The sequence below is a fragment of the Mustela nivalis genome (genome assembly GCF_964662115.1).
Source record: "Mustela nivalis genome assembly, chromosome: 7".
Lineage (NCBI taxonomy): Eukaryota > Metazoa > Chordata > Mammalia > Carnivora > Mustelidae > Mustela > Mustela nivalis.
In genome coordinates, this window is record NC_139026.1 from 30,462,182 (window position 1) to 30,483,343 (window position 21,162).

At 35.0% G+C, this 21,162-nt stretch overlaps 1 protein-coding gene across 1 annotated transcript in view; it reads right to left on the reverse strand.

Annotated features, from left to right (window-relative positions):
* The window catches only part of TMTC3 (transmembrane O-mannosyltransferase targeting cadherins 3), a 61,159-nt gene that overhangs the window by 16,656 nt on the left and 23,341 nt on the right, over positions 1 to 21,162 (reverse strand). Inside the window, exons 7-10 of the mRNA XM_082738862.1 lie at positions 16,202 to 16,454; positions 10,872 to 11,020; positions 8,958 to 9,078; positions 6,630 to 6,741 (exon numbers count right to left, since the gene is read on the reverse strand). Of these exons, the coding sequence (XP_082594988.1) occupies positions 6,630 to 6,741; positions 8,958 to 9,078; positions 10,872 to 11,020; positions 16,202 to 16,454 (635 nt within the window). The remainder of the gene's footprint in view (positions 1 to 6,629; positions 6,742 to 8,957; positions 9,079 to 10,871; positions 11,021 to 16,201; positions 16,455 to 21,162) is intronic.

Genomic DNA, 21,162 nt, shown 5'->3' on the forward strand with positions numbered 1-21,162 from the left:
TTGGAGAAGACCATTAGTGGCAACATAGAATCTCTAAGAAGTGAGAGCTTATCTGGCAGAACTTAAAAATGCTATCGATGAGATCCAATCTAACCTAAATACTCTTAACACCTAGGGAAAATGAGGCAGAGATCGAATTAGTGATCTGGAAGACAAACTGATAGAAAAGATGGATCAGGTGGAGGCCTGGAACAAACAGCTTTGAAGCCATGAAAACAGAATCAGGGAAATAAATGATGCCATGAAATGTTCCAATGTCAGAATTATGGGGATCCCTGAGGGGGTGGAGAAAGAGAGAGGACTAGAAGATACAGTTGAACAATCCTGGCTAAGACTAGAAGATATATGTTGAACAAATCCTGGATGAGAATTTCCCTAATCTGGGGAACGGAATAAGTGTTCATGTACTAGAAGTAGAAAGGACATCCCCCAAGATCAACAGGGGCAGAAAGACATCCAGACATGTAATCGTGAAATTCACAAAACATAAGCTCAGAGAAGGTGTCTTAAGGGCAGCTAGGGGAAGAGATTCCTTCTATACAGACGGAAAAACATCGGAATAATGTCAGACCTGTCCACAGAAAACTGGGAAGTCAGAAAGGGCTGGCAAGACATATTCCAGGCACTAACTGAATAGAACATGCAACCAAGAATACTTTATCCAGCAAGGATATGCAGAATGATTGGAGAGATTAAGAGCTTCTAAGACCAGCAAAGACTAAAAGATTATGTGACCACCAAGCCGGCACTACAAGAAATATTAAGGGAACTCTAAAAGAAGAAAGACCCCAAGAGTGATACAGAACAAAAATTTACAGGGATAATCTATAGAAACAAGGACTTTACAGGCAACATGACAATAAAAACCTATCTTTCAATAACCACTCTCAATCTGAATGGCCTAAATGCTCCCATAAAATGGCACAGGGTTGTGGACTGGAAAAAGAGACAGGACCCGTCCATATGCTGTCTACAAGAGACACATTTTGAACCTAAATATATAGACAGACTGAAAGTGAAGGGATGGAGAACCATCTTTCTGAGCGCACATGGAACTTTCTCCAGAACAGACCACATACTGGGCCAAAATCAGGTCTCAACCAATACCAAAAGACTGAGATTATTCCCTTCATATTCTCAGACCACAATGCTTTGAAACTGGAACTCAACCACAAGAAAAGGTTTGGAAGGAATTCAAACACTTGGAAGCTAAAGACCATCCTGCCAAAAAATGTTCTGATCAACCAGGAAATTAAAAAGAACTTAAACAATTCATGGAAACCAATGAGAATGAAGACACATCAGTCCAAAACCTATGGGATATGGCAAAGGCAGTCCTAAGGGGGAAATACGTATCAATTTAAGCCTTACTAAAAAGAAACTGAAAAATCCAAAATACACCAGCTCTCTTTACACCTTAAAGAACTGAAAAATCAACAACAAATTAAGCCAACCCCAAGCACAAGAAGGGATATAATCAAGATTAAAGCAGAGATCAATGAGATAGAAACTAGAGATATGGTAGAACACATCAATGAAACTAGAAGCTGGTTCTTTGAAAGAATCAATAAGACCGATAAACCATTGGCCAAACTAACCTAAAAGAAAACAGAGAGGACCCAAATTAATAAAATTATGGTGAAAGTGGAGAGATCATAACTAACACTAAGGAAATAGAAACGATTATCAGAAATTATTATCAACAGCTACATGCCAATAAGTTAAACAACCTAGAAGAAATGGATGCATTCCTGGAAACCTATAAACTTCCAAAACTGAATCAGGAGGAAATTGATAACCTGAATAGACCAATACCTAGTAATGAGACTGAAGCAGTGATCAAAAACTTCCCCCAAAAAACAAGAGCCCAGGACCTGACAGATTCCCTGAATTCTATCAAACATTCGAAAAAGAAATAATCTTTATTTTCCTGAAGCTGTTTAAAAAAAGAAAAAGAAAAAGAAACAGAAGGAAAAATTCCAGACTCTTTCTATGAAGCCAGCTTTATACCTTGATCCCCAAACCAGGCAAAGACCCCATCAGAAAGGAGACTTTCAGACCAATATCCCTGATGAATATGGGTGCCAAGATTCTCAACAAGATCTTAGCTAATAGGATCCAACAGTACATGAAAAAGATTATCCACCATGACCAGGTGGGATTTATCCATGGGATGCAAGGGTGATTGAACATTCACAAATCAATTGATGTGATAAATCAGTAAGAGAAGAGAGAAGAACCACATGGTCATCTCAGTTGATAAAGAAAAAGCATTTGACAAAATACAGCATCCTTTCCTGATTAAAACGCTTCGAAGTATAGGAATAGAGGGAACATGCCTCAACTTCATAAAATCCATCTATGAAAAACCCACAGCGAATATCATTCTCAATGGAGAAAAGCTGAGAGCCTTCCCACTGAGATCAGGAACATGACAAGGATGCCCACTCTTCCCACTGTTGTTCAACATAGCAGTACTAGAAGTCCTAGCAACAGCAATCAGACAACAAAAAGAAATAAAATGTATTCAAAATGGCAAAGAAGAAGTCAAACTCTCTCTCTTTGCAGATGATAGGATACTTTATTATGGAAAATCCAAAAGACTCTACCCCCAAACTACTAGAACTCATACAGCAATTCAATAATGTGGCAGGATACAAAATTAATGCACAGAAATCCTTGCTTTCTCATACACTAACAATGAAACTGTAGAAAGGGCAATTAGAGAATCGATTCCATTTACAATAGCACCAAAAACTGTAAGATACGTTGGAATAAACCTAACCAAAGAAGTAAAGATCTGTACTTAAGGAACTACAGAACACTCATGAAAGACACAGAAAGACTGAAAAGCATTCCATGCTCATGGATCGGAAGAATAAACATTGTTAAAACGTCTATGCTGCCCAGATCAATCTATACTTTCAATGCCATCCTGATTAAAATACCAGCGACATTTTATGAAGTGCTAAAACAATTTGAAAATTTGTATGGAACCAGAAAAGACCCCGAATTGCTAAGGAAATGTTAAAAAAGAAAAACAAAGCTGGGGACATCACATTGCCTGGTTTCAAGCTTTACTGCAAAGCTGTGATCACTAAGACATCATGGTACTGGCATCAAAACAGACACACAGACCAATGGAACACAGTAGAGAGCCCAGATATGGGCCCTTAACTCTATAGTCAAATAATCTTTGACAAAGCAGGAAAAAATATCCAGTGGAAAAAAGACAGTCTCTTCAATAAACAGTGCTGGGAAAATTGGACAACTATGTATAGAAGAATGGAACTTGACCATTCTCTTACACCACACACAAAGATAAACTCAAAATGGATGAAAGACCTCAATGTGATGCAGGAATCCATCAAAATCCTAGGGGAGAACAGAGGCAGTAACCTCTTCGACATTGACCACAGCAACTTCTTTCAAGACATGTCTCCAAAGGCAAAGGAAACAAAAGTGAAGATGAACTTTTGGGACTTCATCAAGATCAAAAGCTTCTGCACAGCAAAGGAAACAGTCAACCAAACAAAGAGGTAACCCAAGGAATAGGAGAAGAGATTTGCAAATGACACTACAGACAAAGGGCTAATATCCAAGATCTATAAAGAACTCCTCAAATGTAACACCTAAGAAACAGATAATCATGTCAAAGAATGGGCAAAAGACATGAACAGACACTTCTCCAATGAAGACATACAAATGGCTAACAGACACATGAAAAATGTTCATCATCATTAGCCATCAGGGAAATTCAAATCAAAACTAGTTGAGATACCACCTTCCACCAGTTAGAATGGCAAAGATGAACAAGGCAGGAAACAACAAGTGTTGAAGAGGATGTGAAGAAAGAGGAACCCTCTTAAACTGTTGGAGGGAATGCAAGTTGGTGCACCCACTTTGGAAAACAGTGTGGAGGTTCCTTAAGAAATCAAAAATAGAGCTTCCTTATGATCCTGCAATTGCACTACTGGGTATTTAACCCAGAGATGCAGATGTAATAAAAAGAAGGGCCATCTGTACCCCATTGTTCATAGCAACAATGTTCACAATAGCCAAACTGTGCAAAGAGCTGAGATGCCCTTCAACAGACGAATGGATAAAGAAGATGTGGTCCATAAACACAATGGAATATTACTCAGCAATCAGAAAGGATGAATACCCAACTTTTGTATCAACATGGATGGGATTGGAGAAGATTATGCTGAGTGAAATAAGTCAGGCAGAGAAGGTCAATTATTATATGGTTTCATTTACTTGTGGAACATAAGGAATAACATGGAGGACATCAGAAGGAAAGGAAAAGTGAATTGGGGAAATCGGAGGGGAAGATGAACCATGAGAGACTGTGGACTCCAAGAAACAAACTGAGGATTTTAGAGGGCAGAGGGGTTGGGGGAATGGGTGAACCTGGTGGTTGGTATTAAAGAGGGCACATATTGCATGGAGAACTGGGTGTTGTACATAAACAATGAATCTTGAAACACTGCATCAAAAACTAATGATGTATTTTACGGTGACTAATATAACACAATAAAAAAAAAAAAAGAGAGAGAAGAGAAGCCATGCAAGATGGGTTGTAAAAGATGGATAGGATATGATAGAAGGTCAATGGCAAGGGAGAAGGGAGGAATTCTAGGCTCAAGGAATAATATAAACAAAGGCAAAGAGGCGAGGAAACCAGGGATATGTACTCAAGAAAAACTATAGAAAGAGTTAGGGAAGATAAAATTGAAAAGCTAGACCATCTGTTTTATTTCTACAGCTTTCTCTTCATCTTTCTCTAAATGAAATTTGGCTTTAACTCAGGGATGTGGTTTTTTACATGTAGCTTGTCCAAGTAGCGACTGTGTTCTTTTTCTTATTCTTTGCAACACTGGGTCTGGAGGAAGAGTAGGTGTCTTTGGTGATCTTTAACACTTCCAGACAACTCTTGCTCCTTCTTAAAATCACTTGTCTCTGAATTTCAGGTCATTAAACTCTATTATAATTGACCATCCTTCTTTGTTGCAGTCACTATTCTCTGAGTCAAATCTCCTGGTTGCTTATGGTTCTCATAATTCTTAGTGATTTCAAAATCTACAAATACAAATTTTCTAATACTTGGGCTTTGATATCCTTTCTTCCAAGATTTTCACCTCCATCTTCCTTTAACTAGTTAGTACAATGACCACAGTCATATCTAACAAAGAGTGGGTATTGCTTGCCACTCCCCGATTCTCTGAGGATATTTACAAATGTGACCGGGGTGTTGGGGTGTATATGTGTTGAGGGAAGTACCTTTTGGTTTTCATTATAAATGGACAGTAATGATGGCATTTGGCAGATGAGGGCCATGTTGGTTTATATCCTGAAATACAGTTTTGTACACTCAAAATACCAATAGTATTCCTCTTGAAAAATACTGATGCTGTAGCTAGATCCTACTCAGACACCAACAATTCTTCACACCTATAAATCATTGATCCTATCACCCTGCCTCACCTCCCTGCTTAACTTAGATTCTTCATCTATTATAATCATTATCTGTTTCTTGTTTAGTAATAGCACATTTTAAAATGCCCTAATTCTATTTAACAGAGTTCTCCACGCCTGTGCCATTTCAGCTGTAAAGTAGCAAGTGAAAAGCATATACTTACATCAACTAGTATAATTTTAAATAAAGTATTCTAACCTCAAGCAGTTAGAACTGCTTGGCAATTACACATTTTCCTATATCTTGTCTCTAAAGTGTGATCCATGGGCTAAACATTACCTGGGAACTTATTAGAAGTGCAGAACTTCAGGTTCTATTCTAAACCTCTATCCATCAGAACATCCACTATAACATCTCCATGTGATTCTAGGGCACATTTCAGTTTGTGAAGCACTGTCCTAGACAGCTACTTCAACCCACTCTTATTCTTAGATCTCTAGAGATTCAACCCTTCCTGACTCTGATGACTCTGCTTTCTATTTCAATGAGAAAATAGAAGCAAACAAAAGACAATTTCCAGAAACTTCCTCCAGATGATCTATTCGACTGCCTATATCCATTATCTATGTTCTTTGCCTTCCTTATAGTATATTAGCAATTCTATGACTAAATGAAGTCCTTATCCTGTGCACAAAATTCTATTTATTTCTTCTCATTTATTTAAGGACAACCGATCCATAATTTGTTCCCTCCTTTTTGAATTATTACTTTTCCCAGCCTCAGTGGATTAGCTGTACATATGCTTTGTTTCTCCCACCTTAAAACTCCTATCATCCTACTTAACCTTTTCTTGACTCCATTCCCAGCAATACCACCATTTCCTATTGATACTCTTTAAGAGTTTTCAATACCAGCTGTCTCCAATTATTCTTCCCCTTCTCTCCTAAACACATTCCTATCAGGCTTTTGCATCTAACATTCCACCAAAATTGCTCATCAGTACCACCAACTCTTATAGTAAAGAAAAAAATCCTAAATGTCTAAGTAGATCTAATATATAATCTAATTCAAAATAAGCCAGCATCAAACACTATAGTATTTGTATCACCTGGAATGAAGACTGAAAACAAAACTCTACCTTATTATCCCCAAATATAATCAAGTTTTGAATCAATCTATTCAAATTGTTTTATTAATTAATAATGCTTACCTGGCTGAACATGGGTAGCCTGTAAGAAATATTTCAAAGCTCGTTCAAAGTTCTTTTCGTTTTCCAGAGCATGACCCACATTATTCCATAATTTGGCATTATTTTTATTTACCTTCAATACATAAGCATAGATAGAAATAAATTACAATTAAAAAATACAACTCCAATTAACACAGATATTTATTACCATTAGGAATACCATTAGGTATGGAGTGTTACCATTAGGAATACCATTAGGAATGGAGTGTTCCACAGAGGTATCCATGAATGGGTGAGGTGCTCAAAGACACCAACTTTCAGTTATAAGACAAATAAGTTCTGTGAATACAATGTAGAGCATGGTTACGATAGTTAACAATACTGTAATGTATATTTGAAAGTTGCTAAGATAGTAGATCTTGGAAATTCTCATCAAAAGAAAAATATTGTACCTATGTAAGGTGACAGAAGTTAACTTATTATAATTATTTTATAATATATACAGATATTATGTTGTACATCTTAAACTAATACAACATTATATGTCAATTAACCTCAATAAAACTTGAAAAAATAATTCAGGTTTTTCTTTTAGAAAAGAAAAATTTGTATGTATACCTCCAATTAACAAAGATATTTGTTTAGTATATTGTTAGGAATGGAGTGTTCCAAGGAGGTGTCCCTGGAGATGAGAAAGGAGCCAAGTGAAGTATTTCCCCAAATTTACTCTCCTCCTTTTAACATAAATTAAAACCACAGCAGTCTGATTTCATCTATTTGATGTATTAGAATTTTGCTAAAAGTTTTATTTGATCAAAGTATCACAGGGTGCTTGGCTGGCTTAGTCAGTAGAGTATGCAACTTGATCTTGGTGTCATGAGTTCAAGCCCCACACTGGGCACAGAACTTAACTAAAAAAAGAAAAAAATGCATTACGTTGTTTGAAAACTTAAGCTCTACTATCTGTATTCTTTTGGGAGAGAAGGTATTTGAACATGAGAATATATTTAACTTGCACTGATTACTTATTTTTAGGCTTGTTATAAAGTTATTTACGTAGTCCATTATGGTAATGGGAAACCTGGGATTAAAGTTGTAAATTTATCTGTGCTTTATTAATTCACAGATGGGCATGATGTTCCTGTAGGGAGAGGATGGTATCTGGCCGAGGAACTAGCCTCAGTGAGTGGCGCTGTGGTTCTTAGATTGTTCTAAGAATAACGATAAACAAAACTCTTGAAAATTATAGGTCTCCACTGGTATTCTATGAGTGTAGCTTAAGAAGAATAGTAATGAGGTCTCTTTCGTTAACAGACTTCTAAGCTAGAGGAGAGAGTGCAGTTACTGAGTGAGACAAAAGGATAGTCACATGACCTTAAGTTGCCGCCAAATCAAGAAGTCACACAGACTATTGGAATGAGGCAATATTCCAGGAAAGCCAAGCAATGGGGAGTACAGAAACAGCCAAAGAAAGTTAAGAATTTATAGTTTTGAAGAGAAGCACCTGAAAAAAACCCATTGCTTGTAGCTTACAGAAACCAGTATTTTATGATTTTTTTAAAAAGACCTTATTCCTGGTATGTTGTCCATTCTATAGAAATGTTTTATCACTACTTTCTGCCAGTTTCTATCTTTTCTATAGTATTGTAACCTTAGTTATTTTCCACATAGCAAGGTGCCATTTTTAGTTACGTATTTTACTTCAATGAATCTAGGATGCCATTAATTCTAAGACTCACTATTAATAAAACAAAAAGCCACTAATTAATTGTAAGATGCCTCTCACTGTGAGATTTATTCTAATTTTTAAAACATTAAAAGGTTAAAAAAAAGGCTCACCTTCAGAACTATGAACTATATATAGTGTTCTTTTTTTTTTTTAAGATTTTATTTATTTATTTGACAGACAGAGATCTCAGGTAGGCAGAGAGGCAGGCAGAGAGAGGAAGGGAAGCATGCTCACTGCTGAGCAGAGAGCCTGATGCAGGGCTCAATCCCAGGACCCTGGGATCATGACCTGAGCCGAAAGCAGAGGCTTTAACTCACTGAGCCACCCAGGTGTCCCTATATATAGTATTCTTATTTAATCATTTTATTATCATTTGAACTTCTAACAACAGTATAGCATTTAGGGAATTATTCATATATGCCACAGACATATCAACTAAATATGATTCAAAGCACTGGTTATGGTATATATTATATAAAGAACAAATTATTTTTACTGATCTTTTGGAGTAGTACTTAAAATTGACAGTAACATGTCTAATTAAATATAAAAACATCCTAGACATGACTATAAGAAATCATTAATGACATATTTTCCTGTCATTCTGGATAATACTTTACCTTCAAGGCTGACATAAACAATGTATATTCAGACTCCCAATCCCAATTTCTGTGGAGTGTTTTTAAGGCATGAGTGAATATCACCATAGACAGACAAATCCAGGATAACTTTTTTAATACACTGTTTAAGAGAAAAAAGCAAAACAAAGAAACCATTGTCTACATCACCAGAAGCATTTTATCTTTTAGAATAGAGGTAAGAAGTAATGTTAAATATCCCCAAATATCATCTTTGAGTTTATTCTAAGGAATGAGGATCATTCTGGCAATCATCTAACTTCAAAGGTAACACCAAAAAAATTAAATATGCATACTACCTTCTACTTGAGTCTTTAATTATATTCGTATTTCAAAAACTCTGTTTACATATAATGGCAAAAAGCAGACACACCAGTTTTTAACTGCAATTTTTCCTTTTTGGGGCCTTTACTTACAATTTGAATATTCTTGTGTTTATCAAGGGTCAATCTTCACTGGCTATATATTTTTTTTTAATTGGCTTATACAAATTGCATCTATACCACAGATTATCATGACATTCTTTGAATAATTTCATATTTTAAAGCTAGAATTATTTATTACGAGTCATAGTAAAACTAACTCTTTATGAAATAGATACAAATTACTTATACAGCTTTAGGCTAATTATATGGGACTTAATTCCTCATCTATAAAAGTGTTATACTTCAATTATCCCTATAGTCTCATTTGGTACTAATTTTCTCTAAGTATGTTTCTGTCTTAATAACACAGTTCAACTTCTTTCATTTTGAGAGATCCACTTAGGATAAGACTGCATGGATCAGAAAGAACATGGACCATGGAGAGACAGAGAGAGAGAGGGAGAGAGAGGATGAACAAACATGGACGTTGGAAGTAGTCAGATATAAATCTGAAGAAAAATCCTACTGTTTACCAGCTATGTGATCTTGAGGTAACCTGATTCAAGTAATCTATACAAGCTTTAATTTTCAAATGTGCACAAGAGAGTTAAGGAATGTTAGATTAAATGAGAAAACAAATCTAAAGGGTCTATCATGGCTCTTGGCACATGGTAAGCATTCCAAAACTGGTATTGATTAAAATTGGATATATGGGTAGAAGTTAAGAGAAAGGGCCTGCTAGATATTAGTGAAAATTGTAGACATGGATGACATCACCCAGGGAGAATATGCAGTGTGAGAAAAATGACTGTGAGTAAAATTGTGGCAAATAAAAAATATTTAAAGAGCAACTACAGCAAGAAGACTCTGAGAAGGGACTGAGCAGCAATGAGATGACATGAAAGAGAATTAGGAGAAAGACTTTCTACAGACACCAGGGAAATAAATTTTAAATACAAGCACTGACTGGAGTTAGCTACTAGAGGCAATGAGGTAGAGACAAGTAAGAATGCTGAGGGTTGAAGGATGACTGGAAAGTGAGAAAGCAAACATTTCTTGCATACAGTGTGACTCTTCTGTTCCTTAACTGTTAAGGCAACTAGGACATGATGGTTATGATGCAGATAGTGATGATATCAAGAAATTATAGACTGTTTACTATATGCATTTATATATAAATAAACTCAACATAACTCACTTAGGTAAGAAGACTATGTCATCGCACATCGAGGTGGCAATGGTTATTTATAACTCTATTCTCAATAATATCCTTGTTTTCGCTTGGGTCTGACTCAAAGTTTGTTATGTCACAGGCTGTACAATAAAATTATGTTAATAAGAACATAGGATGAGGTGGGTGCTATGGAGCTTTCCTAACCTGAATTACAGAAAAATGAGGAGACTATCAAGATGAAAAATAAAAACATAAAAGTAGGACTTATATAAATGAACTAAACATTTTAAATACTTAAATGTATCACACTTAATTCTACAGTAAGTAAGCATTAAATGAACTAACATTTTAATTCACCTTTTATTTGATATTTTCTGCCATCCATGGGCTACCAAAATACAGAACCCCATGCTAGGAACATACAATACTCTCTCAGCAACAACAAATCCAACTGGGAAAAAAAGGTTTGATGCAGGAATAAATGGTAACGCCATCAAACAAAGGGCCTACAAAGAAAAATAAGGTATTTTAGTAAGTTCAAAAAAAAAAATATGGCCATTCAAAAGTTAAAACCAAATATTTTATTTAATTTGAATAATGTATTGGTACCAGTTTTTTTTTTAAAGATTTTTTTTTAATTTATTTATTTGACAGAGAGAAATCACAAGTAGGCAGAGAGGCAGGCAGAGAGAGAGAGAGAGGAGGAAGCAGGCTCCCTGCTGAGCAGAGAGCCCAATGCGGGACTCGATCCCAGGACCCTGAGATCATGACCTGAGCCGAAGGCAGCGGCTTAACCACTGAGCCACCCAGGTGCCCTTGGTACCAGTTTTAATAATACTATAAACAATACTAATTTAAACATAAAGAAGGCAACTTAGGGTCAGTAACAACAAACATCAGGATGTATGTCACCAAGGTGAGATCAAGGTGAGATTATAATTAGGGCTCATCCAATGAAATAAATATTTTTTTTAAATAAATCTAAAATAAGACATTAATAATTTTTATACACCCAACTTATGTATGTATGGTAAAAATACATTGACAGAGATGTTAACAGGTTTTACAAAACTGTAATGGCTGACAAAAAAGCCATTCATGCAAGTTTTCATGTTTTTATTATTGTTAATATTCATATTATATTGGAAATTGAAAAATGATAGAAGATATCCTTTAGGCAAGACAGTAGACTACTGTGTCTGTACCCTAGCATTCCTTTGCATAATACTCTGATGAGTCCTATATATTTAAGAGGCTTAGTATAAGTATAAAAATGAAACTGCCCCTTTAAACAGTAGTCTTTTGTTCTATAAAAATTTCTAAAATTCTAACACTACACATTGAAATACATCATAAAAATGCTTAGATTTTGTTATTTTGAAAATGAGAGAGCATATGGTTCCCAGACAATAAATCCATTAAAAAGGTAGTATTCCAACAACTAACACACAAATAACCTATGAAAGGAACCAAGCTGGTTATTAGGACATCTGTTTCTTTGGACACGTGCTTCCGTATTTTGTTACCCTGATTTGTTTTATAGTACCTAATTGAATAACTATGCAAGTTATTCCTTCAGCTTCAGAAGTTTGAGAGTCTTTTAACAGTTTGAAAGATTGCTTCCTCTTTATTATACTTTATTAGTAAAATATGGATGAAAAGATGTATACACATTGAAAAAAATACTTTCACCATGTATGATAAATTAAAAACTTGTAATGAGGAAATAAAGAATCTAAAGAAAAGCACTACTGAACTACTAAGTATCATACTAATACATATATCTGAAATTTTAATGTTTTCTTTTTGATCAAAAAGGTAAAACATTAAGAATACATAATTAATTTTCCATTCCCAAGAGTGCTTGATAAAAACAACCAGCTAGCTGAGAAACAGAGATACTCCCACATATAAGATGTATTTATTTCAGAGAGAGGGAGTTAGGGTAGGGGCAGAGAGAAAGAATCTTCAAGCAGACTTCCCACAGACAGAGAGCCCCACTTGGGGCTTGATCTCATGACCCATGAGATTATGACCTGAGCCAAAACCAAGAGTCAGATGCTTAACTGAATGAGTTACCCAGGCACCCTGTAGTCCTTTTCTAAAAACAAACAGGCAAACATATTTTTTATTAATTCATGGCTGCTCTAAAGCTATTTTATTTGAAATAATTAAAAGTGTTAAATTCATTCAAAGATGTATCATGGACTGATGCATAAGCTATATACACAAAAAGCAACCTCACAAAAAATCTACTCGTTCTTGGATAAAGGAATGTCTCTAATGATTAACTTATTTAAAAGTTCGAATATACTCTCTATTAATATATGCCAACCTAGCTAACTATGTCTACCATAATTTCCTTCTTCAGTGATATAAAACTTTTTAAAAGGAAAGGTGGTAGTCCAAGAGTCTGGAACAAATCTGCTTTGTTTCTTACTTCCTAGGTAATATAAAGTAAACTAATCAATCATCTTCCCAATTTGTATTTCTCTACAAATTGGGGTTAATAACTACTGATGTTATATTGTCAGGATACACAGGACATTTTAATAAGTGCTTAACACGGCATCTGATACTTCATAGGTACTCCTTTGATATACTTATCCCTTTAAAAGATCTTCACAGAACATCACTATATAATATATCATGTTTAAGACTATCTTAAAGAAGTTATACCTAAGATCACAATTGTTCCTTTTTACATACATAAAATAAAATTTATACAAATCTCTGCTTATTTCACTGGTACTACCCTCCCTGTTTTTATTCAGCTTATATTATAGAAATCATTATTTTATATGCCAAAACTTTACATTCATCCACCCTTCCTTACTTTTCCTTCCTTTTAGTAGAACCTCAGCTTTGGATGTATTCTACCATGCAGCTGCTTTGTCTGTATTTACCTGAACAGCAAAGCTCTACTAGAGACAATCCCAAAGCAAAATATATTAGTATCATCATAAATTAATGATTATCAACTTCAAACTGATCCTTAAAACTCAGAACTTCTAGGTGTCTTTGATAGGATCACTCCCTCTCTCCTTTATTTTGAATCTTGATTACTTTTCTTAGGCTTTTGATTCATGTCACTTTCAGTGGGTGACCATACTTCCAAACTTAGAGAAAACTAAAGACATAAAACAAGAATTCTTTCAATTCTGTGCTACTAAACCTACCAACATCCACACACTGATGTCATTTCCATCCTTTCTGTGACATAAGAAGTGTGTGTTTCCATCTTTCTCGGGCCAAACCTGAGCTCTACAGTGCCCCTGCTCCTCGCAAATCTCACAATTAACCATGCTTTCATCTACTTGACCACCTTCTAATCAACTGTATTGTTCCTATCCATATTCAAATACGCTCTTGTCTCTTCAATCTTAAACGTCTCCTTTGACAACAAACACATTTTTAAATTGCCTTACCCATTCATTATGTCCCTTAGGTATAAAACAAGGTTCCACATTCTTAGGCAAACACTTTACAGCCAAGGTAATAAGTAGCTGGTTTTCACCCCACTTAACCAATCGACATTTCAAATCAACATTGCAAGTCAACCTATTAGTGATTTCCTTTCCTTCTAAAAGTCAGCGAACTGAGTTCTCCAATGAAAGTGATTCTCCTACCTCTGAAGGTTCACTAATTCTAGATCTTCATGCTCCCTCCAAGCTCTACATGAGATCAGCAGTCTGTTATGCTTTAAGCTGGCATAGTCTTCTCTTACTTAGCTGATAATAAATTCAAGCTTGTCTCCTCCTTCGAAATATTCAAAGTTAAGGTAACCCTACAGGTTATCTATACTACCGTTCTTCATATCCACATCTCCTAATTCAATCTCTCCACAGAAATAAATTTCATTAAGTAACTAATATTCCTAAAATAGGTTAAATATGACTGATCTCACTTTTCTGCCTCAGAGTATCTGTTAGTGATAATCATTCCATCTTTCTTGAAATACTCACCTACCTTTCTGTCCATTTGGTCTATCTCCTATTTAGGTTCATTCTCCTCTACACAGTTATCTTTTACTGTATATAAACTCCTATACCTTTGTAGAAGTTTTTTCAAGACCGAGCTGTAGGTTTCTTCTCTTATCACTCTATCTAGCTAGCCCCTTCAACTATTTTCTGAGGGAGAATAAAGACCAAATACTCTTAGACATTCATTATGTGTATGAATTATCTTCTATTCTATGTATTTGGAATGGTAATAGCTAGCTACCATCTTTGAGAAAAGTCACAAAACCCCAGTTGAGAAACGCTGCTCTCTACATAACCTCTCCTTAGACCTTCTTATTCACATCCTGGTTTCAATTACTATCTCTATACCATATATCAAATTTTTATGTGGCGCTTAGGACTCTCCTCCAAAACTCTAGGCATCAAGTGCTATTCAAAATCACTGCTAGGATCAAACTCAAGAGATTAAAAACTAATAGTAAATATGACCTTTCCCCCAAACTCTGTATTTTTTCAGTCTTCTCTATACCTCAGAGATCAGCTTCAAATTTTTCCAAAATGCCAGTTCCCTGGTAATTGGAGCCTTGCATTTCTTTTTATCATATCCTTAGTGCCTAAAAGGCTGCCTGGTACATAGGCTACAAGAAAACCTTTTTAATGAATGAATAAATGAACCTAGTGGCTGTAGTCAGATATGATGTATTTGTATAGTATTAAAAAACACTTTCTGGCACATAGCAAATGCTCAAGAAAATGTTACAGATTATTACTATATTCAGTAATTTAAAGAAAACAACAAAACCACTACAAGGGGGTGCCTGGGTGGCTCAGTAGGTTATAGCCTCTGCCTTCGGCTCAGGTCATGATCTCAGGGTCCTGGGATCGAGCCCTACATCGGACTCTGCTCCGCAGGGAGCCTGCTTCCTCCTCTCTCTCTCTCTGCCTGCCTTTCTGACTACTTGTGATCTCTGTCTGTCAAATAAATAAATAAAATCTTAAAAAAAAACACACTAGGGCGCCTGGGTGGCTCAGTTGGTTGGACGACTGCCTTCAGCTCAGGTCATGATCCTGGAGTCCCGGGATCGAGTCCCACATCGGGCTCCCAGCTCCATGGGGAGTCTGCTTCTCCCTCTGACCTCCTCGCTCATGTTCTCTCTCACTGTCTCTCTCTCAAATAAATAAATAAAATCTTAAAAAAAAAAAACACAAAACACACTACAAGAGGTGACAGAAGAGTAAGAAAATTACAAAGAAATGCACCTCAGAAAAATAACACTGTGTAAACAATCAGAGTTCTCTGAACATAGTAAAAAATAACTTGCGGTGTAATGAAAACCTTGCTAATGAGAACTAAACTAAATATTTCTAGCTGTCTATCTTGCATGACACTCTTCTCTGTGTCAAGAAAACAATGATCTATTTCCTCAAAGTATACAACCTACTTGGGTAAAGAAATAGAAGAAAATGATGCCAATGGCATGCTTCACGGTTTCAGAATTCCTAGCAAATCAAGAAAATTCATAACCAGTTTTTACTTTACATGCTGAATGTCAAATTATGCCTACATATGGAATTCTGATATATAATTTTAGGATAGCCAAAAAAAAGCTAATAATTAAGCTGATGTTGAACAAGAAAGATGCTGTTTCTAAGAAGATGCTCTGAAAAGGCAGTCTTCAAATCAACTGACTGTTTTACATCTGAAAAATTAAGGGAATTTCTTACCATTAAAACAGTCTTGGAGGAATCACCAGGGTATCTAAGACTGAATATTCCCAAAGCCCCCAAAAAGCAAAAGAAAGTAAATGTGGCAAGATTTCGAATATCTAGAAATGACTCTATAAGTGGTATTGTTCCCATGGTCCAATCACAGCAGAGTTCTGAAGGATTTAATAGAAGCCAAGCATTCAAAGGAAGGAGATAGTTAAAAGTTAGCTGCCTTGTAGGAGTTGGGCTTACGGCAGCTGGGTTATCAAACCTGTATAACGAATGAAAAAAAAAAGTTATTTAGACTAAAACACTTTGTAAACACAAAATATATAACATTTAAATAAAACACTGAACAATAAAAGCAGTATTTTACATGTAATTTCATTAAAAAGAAAAATGTTTTTTACTGATATGTCAGTCCTCACTAGAGTTCAAACTAACCTTTAAGAAACTTCTAGTTGAGACAAATTATGAAGAGCTGTTTAAAGGGGACCTAGATTATCTATTTATAGTTTATTATTAGAATAATTCAGACAAAATCACTACAATATTATGATATTCTACAGAAGTATAACCTTCTGATTAAAAGTAAAAAGAAAAATTTTAAAGGATTGATTGTTGTATGTGATGTATGAGTGTTTCTGAGAACACTAACCAATGTTTTTTTCTGCATGAGATGGCTTCTTTCAGCACTAAACGCTAATAAAAATTATGTTTCCTAGAAAGAATTACTATGTTTTTCTTTTGCTGTGGGCAGAAAAAAGTGCATCACCTATGAGCTTTTTCCTTTTGCTCTGACTTCTAGGAAGGCAAAAACCCATTTTCCAGCACATAATAGTACTGTACAGGCCTATGTAACATTTTATCTGTGTTCTACTTTTTCTCCTAACACATACTAATATAAACATATCCGAAATTATATTTGTGCAGGCCATGACATATTATGTACATGACATTTGTACATAATGTTCATTTCATTAAATTAGTCTGTTTCCTGCAAACTAAGTCAAATCATAGTTGAATCACTTTTTAAAGTATATTTCAAATAAATAGCTTCTGATTTTTATTTTTTTAGGCTATGTTCAAAATTTTATTGGCTATGTTAATATATAAAGATAATTCCTCATTTTAAAATGAGTAAGTTAATGAAAAATCAACCCCTAACATTTGACTTGGTCTTCTTAAAAATTCAAATGGTTGGAAAAAAGCAAATACTATTTGAACAAATAATATCTAAAAAACCTTCATATTAGAACATCTACATGTATGAAAAATAATTAAACTTGAGTCAGGACTTGAATTCTCAAATAACCAAAAGAATGAATACAAAGCTTTTTTCCTATAATCCACTACTCAAGAGTTCATTTTTATAACTCATGGTTTATTTAGAACAGCTAATTTAATAACTGTACTTTAGAGAAAGAACACATGTCAAAGCAAGTCAAGTAATACTATAGTCAATTCACAGGGTAACGTAATAGAAGAAAATGTATATACAAACATTTTTTAAATGCCCCTATTTGGAAAATATATATTTAGATGTAACATACCCATATAGCCATCCACACATACTTACACAAAACAAATACATTCATATCTATAAACTACATTTTCACACTATAGAACTGGAGATGAAAAAGTCTATGGAAATTCTCTAAAACGAAAAACAAAAACAGTAACACTGAAACTGAGGGTAAAGAAGGAAATGCAAATTATAGTGTATATTTACTATTCAATCTATTTCCCATATTTTACTACTTAAGTGAGTTGTTCAGTTTAGCATGGCTAGACTCAGAAGTAAAAATTCATGAAATTAGGAAGTATTCTTTAAAGAAAAAAATGCACCAAAATTACTGAAAATAGTTATATATTAAATGACACAAAGAAAATGTTTAAGGTAAGAGAATTATCTGAATAAAATTTTATTCTAACCAGGGCCAGCATTGCACTCTTCTGGATGACACATGAACAACATTTTGGCCTTTTGTTGTTAAAAAAAAAAAGTTCTTGCATTCAATGATACTTTAATGTAAATGAATAAAGAACTAGTATGAATTTCATTTTAAATTTTAGCTGAGTAAGGTGAAATGGAAAAATGCTATATTTTAAAGCAGGAAAAAAAGAGATGTAGATTGTTAAATTCAGCATAACTTTTGCTTCTAGCTTTATACAAGCAAAGAACCAGACAAGATATATAAAACTTTTCTTAACACACTAAGCATCAGGGAAAAAAGGACAATGATACCTAAAGAAAAACAAATAAGGAAACCATATCTGGAAAGTTCAATACCTAGACATAGTTTTTAGTCTGTGGAACAGTAAGGGGGAACCTAGTGGAGCCTAGTAGTATCCTTAGACTGCAAAACTGAACTGGGAGCCCTAGAGGCCCAGGGGACTAGGGTCAGTTGGCAGAATACCAGAGAGAACAAAGCTACTGAGAAAGAGAACTTCTAAGTGTAGAGCATCTCTCTCCAGTTTTTAGTACTGATGAGAACTGTTCAGCATATGTATATGAGGAAATACTCAAGGTCAGTGTAGTGGATTGAACCATGTCTCTCATTCATATCTACCCAGCACCTCAGACTGTAACATTATTTGGAAACCTATTCCTTTGCCAATGTAATTAAGTAAGTCAGGATGAGGTCATACTGGATTAGGGTGATCCCTAAATCTAATGACAGTTATTCTTATACGAAGAGAGAATACAGAGAAATGCACAAGAAAGAAGGAATGCCAACGACTGCTAGCAACCACTAGAAACTAGGAAAGAAGCATGGAATAGATTCTTCCTCAGAGTCTTCAGAAAGAACCAACTGTGCCTGACACCTCGATTTTGGACTTCCAGCACTGGCAGAGAATAAATTGCTGCTGCTTTAAGCTACCCAATTTCTGGTAATTTATTGTAGCAGACCTGGGAAAAATAATGCAGTTAGGAAAGTACCTCTTAAAAGGATTAGATAAAAATTCTCAAATACCATATAGTGGCGGGAATAGTTTCTCAGCAGCCAGAATGAAAATCCTCATAAATAACAGTCTATCAGATAGAGTAGTCAGAAGTGTCTTGTGTCAGTAGCAGAAGAAAATTTGACCTATTGTAAATGCTGCTATGGTCTTATAGATCAAAGATTAAAAATGTGGCTAGAAGATATCAGGGAAATTCAAATCAAAACCACATTGAGATATCAACTTACACCAGTTAGAATGGCAAAAATCAGCAAGGCAAGAAACAACAAATGTTGGAAAAGTTGTGGAGAAAGAGGAACCCTCTTACAATGTTGGTGGGAATGCAAGTTGGTGCAGCTACTTTGGAAAATAGTGTGGAGGTTCCTCACAAAATTAAAAATAGAGCTACCCTATGATCCAGCCATTGCACTACTGGGTATTTACCCCAAAGGTACAGATGTAATGAAAAGAAGGGCCATATGTACCCCAATGTTCATAGCAGCAATATCCACAATAGCCAAACTATGCAAAGAGCTGAGATGCCCTTCAGCAGATGAATGGATAAAGAAGATGTGGTCTTCTTTACGCAATGGAATATTACTCAGCCATCAGAAAGGATGAATACCCAACTTTTGCATCAACATGGATGGGACTGGAGGAGATTATGCTAAGTGAAATAAGTCAAGTAGAGAAGGTCAATTATTATACGGTTTCACTTACTTGTGGAACATGAGGAATAACATGGAGGACATTAGGAGAAGGGAAGGAAAATGAAAGGGAGGGAGAAATCGGAGGGGGAGATGAACCACGACAGACTGTGGACTCTAAGAAACAAGCTGAGGGTTTTAGGGGGTGAGGGGTGGGGGATGGGTGAACGTGGTGATGGGTATTAAGGAGGGCACAGATTGCATGGAGCACTGGATGTTATATGCAAACAATGAATCATGTAACACAGTACATCAAAAACCAATGATGTACTATATGGTGACTAACATACACACACACACATAAAATTTCTCAAATAAATGCATCCCAGAACAAAGCTCTAAAATATTTATAGTGATATATTAAAGTAAAATGCATATATATGACATCTATTAAAAAACTGCATGGCATGTGAAGAAATAGAAACATAATCCATGAGGAGGAAAATTATTCAATCTAAATTGACTAAGAAATGACACATACAATAAAATTAGTAGACAAAGAAATTAAAGCCCTAGAGCATGGAGAGATCAGGAAACATAAAAAGGCTTAAAGAGAATTCCAAAGATGAAGACAACATCTGAAGTGAAAAAGAACTAGAAAAAAATTAAAGGCAGATTAGACATTGCAGAAAAAAGATCACTGAACTTGAATACATTGCATAAGAGACTATCCAAAATGAAAAAAACAAGAAAATAGCTTTTGGAGGGGAATAAAAAGAGCATTAGTCTGACAATTTCAAAAGGCTTAATATACATGTAATTGGGATCCTAGAAAAGGAGAAAATAATGAGAATATATTTTAAGAAGTAATAGAAAATTTCCAAAATTTCCATTAAGTAAAACCTACAGATCCTAAGCTCAATTAACCTAGACACAAGACACATAATGATAAAAAAGAGTGACTGGAAGTTTGCATTATATAACCAACTTCACCCAAATTTTGTTATAAGATAAATATATCCTAGGGTAGTGATATGCAGCAGGTGACTATAGTTAATGATAGTGTATTGTGTATTTGAAAATTCCAAAGAAAATAGATCTTAAAAGTTCTAATCACAAGAAAAATTTTTTTTGTAATTATGTGTGGTAATGGATGGATATTAACTTATCATGATAATCATTTTTCAATATACATGTATCAAATCACTACACTGTATACCTAAAACTAATAGTGTTATATATCAATTGTGCCTCAATTTTTAAAAAATAGAGAAAAAATGACAAAGAGAAAATAATACAAGCAGGCAGAGTAAAAGACACACTACACGTAGAAGCATAAAAATAAAGATGACAGATTCCCAGTGAAAATGATGCAAGCTAGAAAAT